The sequence below is a fragment of the Marmota monax genome, unplaced genomic scaffold (assembly GCF_021218885.2).
Source record: "Marmota monax isolate L192 unplaced genomic scaffold, Marmota_monax_Labrador192_F-V1.1 WCK01_AAM20220418_F8-fsc00142, whole genome shotgun sequence".
Taxonomy (NCBI): domain Eukaryota; kingdom Metazoa; phylum Chordata; class Mammalia; order Rodentia; family Sciuridae; genus Marmota; species Marmota monax.
Window position 1 is genome coordinate 4,215,364 of NW_026692025.1, and position 11,532 is coordinate 4,226,895.

Sequence of the window (11,532 nt, forward strand, 5' to 3'; positions counted from 1 at the left end):
AGTTTTCCTCTGCCAATATGGGTCCTCGAGCATCTCGTTCAGTGGACAGTTTCTCAGGTAAAGTGGGGGCAATTGGACAACTGATCTATAGCTGCTCAGTGGCCAGCCACCCAGGCATTGGTGATACAGCAAATGCTTCTCCCAACTGGACACTGTGTTTGTCCAGTCAAGGTTTGAAGATCAGGAGCTCCAGCTACACTTTTCTGGGAAAATATAAAAACCAGGTAACAGGGGACACTATTAAGGGATATACTGTCACTCTTCTGGTGGGAAGATTACCCAATTTCCTCTAATCCACTGCTATGCCTTCCCCTGATAGGCATACTCAACAACATCTGCTGGCTTGGATGAGGCAAGAGACAGCAGCATAGCTGAATCTCAATTAGACGGCCTCTTGAGTTAGTTTCTGTACTTGTTATGTTATGAGCTAAAGAGGAACTGAGGCAATTAAGAATTAATTAGCATCTTTATTGTAGTTCTTAAACTATTTGTAAGATTTGCTGTCTGGCAAGGATCATGATTTTGAGAGCCTGTAACTAATACAAGTCCAGAATACTAAATATATATTTATACATGCTTATAAAAAATCAATCATATCTTCCTAGCAGACAAAAATGATCATGGTAAACTGAAACCTCAACTCAAATAAATACCACAACTGAAATGTAAACATGGTTTCACTTAGTGTACCTGTTAATAGTTTATTGACATTAAAATGATGGGGCAAGATCATAATGATCATCATGAACAAAGATGGAGCAAGTAATTTGGGGCTTGTTAATTGATTCATTAAGTATTTACTCAGTACCTATTATGCTCCAGGATTATGCTGGGAAACCAGTGGTGAGTAAAGGAGCCCTGGTGTCTGCTAATAAGGAACTTATCACTCTTAACTCTAGAATAAGCAGAAGAGATTAAAATAAACAAGAGAATTTAAAATAAATTCAATTTTTCACTTCAGTAAGGACTAAAAAATGAGGCTGCTCATACATTCTTTTGAATTTTGCAATTGCTTTTACATTCTAGTTACACATGTTAATGCTGCATACTCACAGATAATACCTAAATACAAAAATGAATTGTAAGCTTAAGGAGATAATGTACATATACATTTTCTGAAATAAAGAATATTAACAAAGAAAATATATGTATGTCTTATAATAAAATGGAACTTGAGTTTTAAAAGAATGATCATAATCTAAAGACAGTTTTTTCCTTTCAGTTATAAATATATGACCACATGTACTGGCTACTGGTAAAACTTCTAAATTTCCAGTTGAACAACAGAGAACTTTTGTCCCCATTCCCAAGCAAATGACAGTTAATCATCAAGGGGTCAAAGGCTCACTTGAAATAAAACTACAAAGCTTCTTTGCTGCTTAGGTTACTGAAAATGAATTAAACACTCAATGTTGCTTACCTTATAATCTCTGGATACATTTTCTGATGTCACTGAACCTGAAATCTGACTAGAAATTGTAGCAGCTATAAGCTGTTTACACCATTCAACATGTGACCCTGTAGGACTAAAAAAAAAAAAAAAAAAAAAGCAGCATGATTAATAGAGCACTGAATAGGGATATACACAAATTTAAAGGAATAAATTTTTGTTAAAATATTTGGTTACCTCTACATTTACTGTAAGAAATGAAATACTGGCCGAGCACCATGGCGCACACCTGTAATCCCAGCAGCTTGGGAGGCTAAGGCAGGAGGATCGCAAGTTCAAAGCCAGCCTCAGCAACTTAGTGAGGCCCTGGGCAACTCAATGAGACCCTGTCTCTAAATAAAATACAAAAAAGGGCTGGGGATGTGGGTTGTGGCTCAGTGGTTAAATGCCCCTGAATTCAATCCCTAGTACCAATAAATAAATAAATACTGGCTGAAATCTAGGAAGTAAGATTACAATCTTGGATAGTTTTAAATGAATCAACCAATTTTTTTTCAAAATTTTAAGATTCTAGGTGATAAGCATACTGTTCTCCAACATTAAATGGAATTTTATCCTATTACAATTGTATGGAAACATGATTCTTAATGTAACATTTATAGAAAACTAATTGTTAAGTGAAATATTTATCTTCCAGCATATGTTTTTCAAAAATTTAATTTCATGTTGGCAGTTTTAATCTAAAAACTAGTGTAATCTTGAGTAAACCAAAGAAACTCTTAATGGAGGAAAGCTGATTGTGATTTTAAAGAGAACAGAGTAGAAAAATAGCATTTTATATACAGTAATAATGATACCTTACATTTCTGTAAGTGTTCTGCTAGCTTACAAAATGTTCTTCCAGTTGTTATGCCAGAGCCTCATAACCATGGTATGATGAAAAGGCAGAACAGGGACTACGCAACTGGTTTTTGAGATGAGAAAATGGAGGCACAGAGGTGTCATGCTTTGTTAGGAAGCAGCCATCCTTTCAGAACATGGTACAATAGTGACCAGCTTAATGAGCTAAATCCAGCACCACAGATGCTAACCATCTGCCTCATATGAAAATACAACAATGTGAAAAAATTGTATCTTCCAATTCCACAGTGCTCTACAATGTTCAAAGCCATTTCCACACATGTATTCTTACCCAGCCTCAAAGTGACCCATTTTATAGATGAAAAAATCTAGTCTCTAGTTTGGTCCAAGCTCATATGACTGCTAAGTTCTAAAGGACCACAAAAAACAAACTAGGCAGTGGTAGAATTACAAATGGCCCCTCAAAATTGGGTTCCTCTCCTGATTTGTCAAAACTGAAGAAATTAAGCAAGAGAATAAAAGATGCTTATAAAAATTTACTGTGCAGGTAGCTTTCACTGACTATTCCAGATCTTTAAAAAAAAACGCATGACTAATTAAATCCACTCTCGTGTATTAAAGAAAAGAAACACACAAAATCACCAGGAAATATGTAAAATAAGCTAAATAATAAAGATGATGTTCTGTCCTAGTGATCTAAACTCCAGTTTCTGATTAAGACAGCCCAATGGTTAGCTGTGTGGTTGAAAATATAAGCAAAATACTTGCTCATTGGGCAGAAATTCTGATGATATCCCAGAAATCTATCATAATTCCTAAGAGCGGGGGAGGGGAAAGCAAGGATTTTTGTTTCCTCTTTAAAAGCTGCCATCTTTATTGCCTGCTTGTACTCAATTTTTCTTCTCATTTTGCCTTTTGATCTATCAGCACCCATTCCTGATTGCAAGTATAAGGAAAAAACTGTAGAAACCCAACTATTGACCATGAGTGGCCTGGTGCTACCATTTGCGCAGTATCCCTTTCCCAGTTCTTCTCATTAGAAACTTCCCTTTATTTTGAGGAACTATAACCCCTGCCTCCCACTTCAGAGGATTCCATGGGGGAGAGGAAAGGGATGGGCCAATCCCTTCTTCCTCCTGCTCCCAATTATAGCTTATAGGGGAGTTACTCTGGCCCTGCCAGTCCCAAGTTTGTTCTTGGATTCTGAGCTCTGTGGATCTGCCCCAAAGCTGCTAGAAGCCAATCCCCACCTCTACCCCTTAAAAGAACACACAGAGATAAAAAGTAAGAAACAAGAGATGGGCAGTCCTGACAACACTGTTGCAACCCTGGTCCCACTTACATGCATTGGCATTATCTCCCCATCTGGAGCAGTTACGTGAGCCAACATACCTCCTTTGTGGTAATGAGTTGTGTTGTCACCTACAACAGGAAGTGTCCTGGCCAGTGCAGTCACACACAAAGTGGTATATTGGGCTAGCAGACAGGAGGCCTGGATTCTAGCCATGCTCTGTCACCAGCTAGTCTGTGACCTTCAACAAGCCACATCCTCTCACAAGACCACAGCTTCGTTATCAAGTACAGTACTGGGAAGAGGAGTGAAGGTCCCATGTTCCAGGAAGCATGGCCAAGCCAAGCCCATATAGCCAGGTTCCACTCTAGGAGTCACTCTTCAAAGAAAACCATGAATGGGAGCTTGTGGAAATGAAAGACCTGAGATTAAAGGCCACATTTCCTCTTCCTCTCTCTCATCCCTTTAGTCTGCAACTGCCTTCCACATTCTTGGCTTCAACAACCACTTGTAGGCTGTAGGCTCTGGTTCTCCAACCTGGTCTTTCCTGGTCTCACTGAGCAATCTCATATAGCTGAATGCTCAGCAGGTCATGTCCCTGTTCCCTGGTTAGTATCTTAAAAATTGACCCTGTCCTATTCCTACTTTATTCCTTTTCAGGAGCCCCATCATTCTGTATTCTCATCCTGCCTCATGAATCGAAGCCCCATCTAGATGCCAATGACTCACCAATTTAGGTCTCCAGCCCAGGTGCCAACCCTGAACTCCAAGCTCATGTAAACCAACTGTCTTTCTGACATCTTCTCAGGGGTATAATTGGCATTTACTAATTGATATGTCCAAAGATGAGAGCCTGCTCTTTCCTAATCCTGGTCTGCTTAGAGACTTCTCCGTCTCAGCAATACCATTTTCCCACAGCAAAATACACTAGAATCCTCCATGATTCTTCTTTAATACTCAACAATCAATCTTCAGCAAACCTTATTGGCTCTACACTGCAGGTCTTCTTCATACCACATCTATAATCAGACCACTTCTACCCTCCTCTACTCCATCACCCTAGGCTAAGCTGTCATCCTCTCATGTGGCCTAGTACAACAGTCGCCTACCTGCTGGCCTCTCTGTTTCAACTCCTTCCCTCCTCTTCCTATTGTCCACATAGCACCATGAAAGCCTACTGAAATACATAATAAATTATATCACTCCTTCGTTCTGAAGTCCCCAGTAGCTCCCTATGGCCTCTAAGACTCTCCACCAGCTACTCCTGAGGCCTCTCTGACCTCATCCCTTAGTTCCCTCCTCACTACCGACTCCCTGTCTCCTTGCTAGTCCTCAAATACTTCCCTCACGCTCCTACCCCAGTTCCTTTGCATAGGCTTTTGCCTAAAAAGCTATCTCCCCAGATATTTGTAAGGCTGAATCTCCCACCTGTTTCAGGACACTGCTCAGATGTCATCTTTCTCAACTGGGCTTTTCTAATCATCCTACTAAAATTACAACCACTTCCAAAAGCACAGATCCCAACTCTTCTTAGCCCCTTCTCAACTTATTTTCCCTAGCACCTATCACCATCTAACCCAGAACACATTTTACTTGCTTTTTGTCTTTGTCTCCCAACAAACATACACTCTATGGGAGGAGAGATTTGTGTTACTTCCTTGCTTTATCGCCAGACTCAATGCATTACTGGATGCAGAGTAGGCATTCATATTTGCAGAATAAATGCATGAGTGATTAAGCATTTTGATAATCCACTGACCAGTTCACCAGTCCATCTGCCACACCACTGCATAGCTCACCTGATTGAAGTCCTTTTGTGGTCCCCAAAGCTAGGATGACCATATAATTTCTCATTCAAACCAAGAAAAAACTGAGTGTTGAAGAAGGATGTTAATAATTTTACTGGCCCACCAAGTAAAGCAGAACCATTGTGAGCAAAATATCCCGTGTGACTCACACAGGCTCAAAGTCAGAAGTGAATGGACTACATTTAGGATGAGGCCGAAAAATCTGTGTTTACACTTGAGATGATTCTGACGCAGCGATTCCTATAGCAGGATAATGACCCAATTCCTTAGGAAGGCTGTTTTCCCACAAGAAGCAGGCCTTCTCACTTACCAGTTCTCCATATCCCCGTATTACCTACGAGACTACACATTCTGCTCTCATGGCCAAAAAGCCCTCCCTGTTCTGTGCCCAAGCTAACTTCTACTCAGTTTTCACTATTCAGTTCCAGTGTCAGTTTTCCTTGGAAGATCCTCACTTATAGCCCAAAGTACCTGGCAAAATGTACCATAGTACAGTGGGATCACTACTGAGTCTATAGAGCTTTTGGAAAATACTAATTACCGGGCCTTCCAGAAATATCCTGAAGGAGTATTCAGAGAGGTATGGGGCCTGGTTCATTGTAATACTTAAAAAAGCTCTGCAGGAGCCAGATGTGGTGGCATATGCCTGTAATCCCAGTGAGTTGGAAAGCTGATTCCCAAGAGAATTGTAAGTTCAGGGCTAGCCCCCAAAACTTAGTGAGGCCCTAAGTAACTTCAGAAGATCCTGTCTCAAAATAAAAAGGGCTAGGAATGTGCCTCAGTGGTTAAAATCCCTGGGGTTTAATCCATGGTTCAAAAAGGAAAAGGTGTGTGTGGGGGAGCTCTGAAGGACAAGAATATAAGTTATATCTTAGGGTAACACATTCTGGCTCCTTCAGCTTGTTAGATGATTCAGACACAGGCCCCATCCTGAGTATACTTGTGTGTTCACTTCTAGCAGAGCTCTCAATCACATTTGATTTCAATTGTTGCTTTGTTTGTATTCTCAGCAAAATGGTAAGCCAGAGAGCAAAAGACATCTTGTATTATTGTCTGAATTGCTGATACCTCAAACATTGTTGAATATTTGCAGATAAGTAAAGTCCTCACCATTCCAAATGCTGTCTGTGTTAGCTGTGATTAGTTTTCAGTGAAGCTGATCTCTTGGGTGATTAATTTATTGAAGTACACTGTAATTACACTGAGCTAGCAGCAAAGTGAGGGAGTGTTTCCTGTTGTTCCTGTGCCTTTGGAAACTCCCAAAACTTCAGTATACTGGTATGACTAAGACAGGCAGGAATGAACATCTGAAACTCAGCTACATCACAACAGTGTCTGTTGCCTAAGTCACTCCAGCATCGGGGAAATGGCCACAAGGTGGGCAAACTGTATGTTCTGGGCCACAGGAAAATCCATCACTTGTCCTCAGAGTATGGGATGGCCCTTCCCAGTTGGACATGGTGGGTGGCTTTATGTGCCTGTAACACATTTCTCTTAGTTCTGCAACTGCCTCAGAAGCAGTAAGCTCATGCGTTCAAGAAAACAATGAGTGGGTCCCTCTGAAGTGTGAAGAACTGAAAGAAGATTCTGTGTTCTTGTCGCATGAACAGTTTGGAAGTTTTCCATCCCAGTTTTTCAAATCAGGGTATCTTTGCCTTCATCTGCACCAGCTCCCACGCGTATGGGATCCTGTCCCACAGTCCCCAACTCCAACATCAAAGACTCCAAGGAGCAGCAGCAGGAGGAGAATTTGGCTTAATAGGAGGCAAGGTGACTCAAAAGAGAACAGCCCGCCCGGGTGAAATTGCCCCAGAAGATTCGTGGCTCCAGCAAGTACAGACCACGGGTCGTCAAGGGAATCTTAGTAGGTATCTAGGGAAGCGGTGTGACAGCTCCGAAGGCCATCAGAGGGCCAGGGGAGAGCTCGACTAGCGAGGCGGAAGTGGGCCAGGTGCACAGCCTGGGACAGGTCCGAGGGTGCGGCCCAGGTTGGGGCGCAGGGGTCTTCCGGGGCAGGGAGGGGACTGTGGAGGGGCCCTCCGTCCCCGCCTCGGCGGCGAGCGGTGAGCGGGAGAGGCTGAGGGGGCCCAGTGAGTCAGGGCGGCCCGGGTCCCGCTTACCTGTCCAGGGTCTCCACGCTGGGTTGCCGGGAGCCGGCAGCGGCGCCCCCAGCGGCCCGAGGGGGCCTCCTGCCGCTCGCCAGTCCCGGGCCCGAGCCCCCAGCGCCCTCACAGCCCGCCGCCGCCGCCGCCGCCGCCGCCACTGGCCTGTCCATGGAGAGCCAAGCCCCTGCGGAGCCCTGCAACCGCCGGGAAGCCGCAGTCGGACAGGAGCGGCGGGCCGGAATGTTCCGCCACGCGTGTCCCGCAGCCCTACTCTGCCGCCCGCCTCAGGCGGCCGTCGCCATTAACTGTCACCTGGCAGCCCCACTTTACCCACAAGGCCGCGCGCGCGGAGGCTGGGGAGGGGGCGGGGTCGAGGCGGGAGGGCGGTGCGCAGGGCGGGCGTCTGGTTCCCGACCCCGCCCAGGCCCCACCTGGCACCCGCCCCCAGGAACCCGAGATTTGTAGGCTGGGACGTCCCGCTTGAGCACATCCGCGGGGATTCGGGATCTTCAACGCATTATGCATAACGTGCTTTGCTCAATAATCAAACCGGGTTGACTATCAAGATGCGGGGTATATATTAAAAAAAACAGGTTTGGGGAAATTCAAGGGTTAAAAACTCTTTTCTCCCTCAATTTTGTGGTGCTCAAAGAAGTTTTTGGGTCGGGACAGTCCAGGCTTCTTGGGCGTACCTGGTCTTGCCGTCTTGAAGCATAAGCAATTGCATGCATTTTAGCAAGTCTTCCCCACTCCCTTCTTCCCTCTACCCGCACCCCACTCCACCCCCCACACAAATCCACCTCCCTGCCATCTGTAGGGCAACCAAGTGATTCCAATGCCGCCCTCAGAACTTCCGCCTTTGGTTTTTGGTTTATGTTAAGAGTAACATTTAAGCTCTGTTGATTTAAATACGCCACTATGAAAATCATGATGATAAAGGGATTTAGGCATGCTTCTTAGATACATTTATTACCCTCATTCTGCTTGGGTTCAAATATGTAGTGGCTTATCCCCTTTCAGCACATCCCTGATTTTGTTGGTAGTAGATATGGGAATCCAGAGCTTTTTTGTCTGTGATTGCTCTGGATATGGAGTAGACCTCTGCCTTAGATTTGCCCAAGGACACATAAAGGGAACACTTCCCTTACTGTTAAAGGTAGACCTGCAGACAGTAACCCACACCCACCCCACACTTATTCTGTTCCACTGGCTTAATAACTTCAAACTAAGTCTTGAGAATGTGATGCCTGGAGCCCCAGCAACCATCTTATACCAAAGCACAGGTGAACCTATGGTAAAAGGTTGACAGAGTGAGGATGGCTGGGAGGAAATATCTTGGCATACTGGAAAATCACGTCCTGCAAGATTCTTGTTTTCCAAAATCATTAAACAAAATGTTTAACCTAGTGTTAGGGATTGAATGTTTGTGTCCCCCCACCCAAATTCACACCCCAATCAGGAATGTGCTGAGAGGGGATAACTACAAACATCATGGTATGTGAAGATGACGTCTTCATAAGGTAATTAGGTTCTGAGGGCCCTGCCTCAGCCTGACTGAATTTGTGCTACTATAAAAGGGCCACTAGAGAGCTTGATAGTATGCTTTCACGTATATGCACCAAGAAACCCATGTAGGGCCTGGGGTGTAGTTCAGTGGTAAGAGTGTGTGCTCAGTGCTTACGAGGCCCTGGGTTCAATCCTCAGCAGAAGAAAGAAAGAAAGAGAAAGATAGGGAAGCACAGTGAGGGAAGGTCATGTGAGGACATGGCAGGAAGACAGCCATCTGCAAGCCAGAAAGAGAGCTCTTACCAGCAGCCAAACTGCTGGATCTTTGACTTTCCAGATCCAGGATCTGTGAGAAAATAAATGTCTATCATTAAAGCTCCCCACCCCCTGCTCTACAGTATTTTGTGGTGGAGCCTGAGCAGACTAAGACACCCACTTTCAAAACAGTTTTTTTTTAAACAAATTGTTGCAAATACCCTAGCTTCCCTAAGATTTGTCAGAACAAAAATAATGCAATGAAATTTGAAGGATATTTAAAATACTAGATACTACAAAGAGGATTAAGCCAAAGAGGGGAATTCTCTGTGACACTATCAACCTTTCAAATTAGTTAACCACATGTTGGATTTAGAGGACAGAGATGAATCTGACATATACCTGACTATGAAGTTTACAGTTAAGTGAAGGAGATAAAGTAACACTGGTATTTCAAGTTGTAAGTGCTCTGCCAGGGGCAATCACATGGGTTGTAGGAACACCTACCCCAATCCATGGAACAGGAGGAAATTAGGGCCTGGGGATGTGGCTCAAGCGGTAGCGCTCGCCTGACATGCGTGCGGCCCGGGGTTCGATCCTCAGCACCACATACAAACAAAGATGTTGTGTCCACCAAAAAAAGAAAACTAAAAAATAAATATTAAAAAAATTCTCTCTCTCTCTCTCTCTAAAAAAAAAAAAAAAGAGGAAATTATGAAGGCTTCCTAGAAAAGGTGACATAATGCTGAATCTTAACAGATGAGTAGTATTGTTACCACTGTTGGCCGGTGATGAGTCCTTGCTTCCCCGATGTTGAAGAATAACACCAGAAAAGCACACGCCGAGGCAAGGTCAGAGTGGAAATTAGAAGTTTATTAAAGGACAGCAGAAAAGACTTCTCCCGGAGGAAGAAGGGGACCCAAGAGGTGGAATCCAGTTGGCGGACAAATGTGTTCCCCTTTTTATAGGTTTGGTGATGGAATGCAAGGGGGAAGGGTTAGGACACAGGTGGGCCAAACTGGCAGGAAGGACTTAATTATCACCTTTTGGGATAGGCTTATCACTTCTTTGGGATGGGCTATCTCCAAATCTGTTGGGGGATGTTTCCTGGGCTCCATTAACATTTCTTTGGGGTGGACTTTGGCCTAGGGCCTTTTAGGGACTTCATTAATATTCCATGAGTTGTCCTGTGTTTCCCTGAATCATTCTCAGCATGGCCTCCATTTTAGATTTCACTCCATATTAGACCCAATTTACCTAACTACACTGACTACCTAATTTTAAATCTGGCTTCATTATGTCCTTGTCAGGTGATGTCAAGTCATTCCAGGCAAATGGAACAGTTATGGACACAAGAATGGAGTAGGTTAATTACCTTATGTGAAAGGGAACTTCAAGAAATTTACTGTTGCTGGAGCATAAATTCAGAGAAGTGAGGTGGTCAATGAGAGGTCATCAGGGCCAAGCCATGGAAGATTTTAGGCTAAAAAGTCTGGGCATTGTTCTGTAGCTCAGCAGAAGGTTTCTCAAATGCTACTGTGCAAGAATCGCCTCCAATCTGCATTTCCAGCAGGTGTTACACGGATTCTGATGCAGGGCTCACTGCACTTGGAGAAATATTACTAGAGTAGATTGTGTTTTCAAAGCCAGCTGCAATAATACTTCCCATTCCACATGCTCTTTTGCAAGGTGACCTTGCCACTCAGATACATCAATAGATGGAGTCTATTTCTCCTCCACTTCAATGTGGAGAGAATGGAGTAGAGGTAATGATGTACAGTTTCCAAGACTAGGCCATAAGTCATCTGGAATTCCAGCATGTCTAGCAGCCAACACTGTCAGTCATGTGAGTGGAGCCATTTCATGGCTTCCAGCTATCCCAGTGGCTTTTCCAACACTATGTGAAGATGGACAATCATTCAATTAGTACAAAGATTTTGAGATATAAGTTGTTTTGTAAGCCAGTTACTAGATTTGGGGGATGTTTTCTGCAGCAACATACATTGCAGCCCAGAGAAGTAAACTTCCACTTGCTGAGATCTCTTCCCCACTCAGCTGGGGATCCAGGCACAAATCACAGCCACTCTCTAAGAAGGTGCTCTGCACTATTAGGTCAGAAGCTCTTATGGGTCAAGATTTATCCTACTAGCAAGCTAAAATTGTAGTTGATCATTATGCTCTGACAGAAAACACAGGATCTCTGAATCAGAAACAAAGATGGTTCATTATTCACAGCAAAAGATGCAGCCAGAAAAATATCTTGAATCTGCACTCCAGGCCCCGGTTTGCACAGGGTAGCATGCTCTTTTGTAATGC

The 11,532-nt window shown here is 43.8% G+C and overlaps 1 protein-coding gene across 7 annotated transcripts in view; it reads right to left on the bottom strand.

Annotated features, from left to right (window-relative positions):
- Mtmr1 (myotubularin related protein 1) overlaps positions 1–7,775 on the bottom strand; it is a 75,103-nt gene extending 67,328 nt beyond the window's left edge. For all 7 annotated transcript variants that reach the window (XM_046453548.2, XM_058582616.1, XM_046453532.2 and 4 more), the window contains exons 1-2: positions 7,471–7,775; positions 1,421–1,526 (exon numbers count right to left, since the gene is read on the bottom strand). In XM_046453548.2, coding sequence (XP_046309504.1) covers positions 1,421–1,526; positions 7,471–7,625 — 261 coding nt within the window. In that variant the 5' untranslated portion in view covers positions 7,626–7,775. The remainder of the gene's footprint in view (positions 1–1,420; positions 1,527–7,470) is intronic.
- Between the last annotated feature and the right edge of the window lie 3,757 nt (positions 7,776–11,532).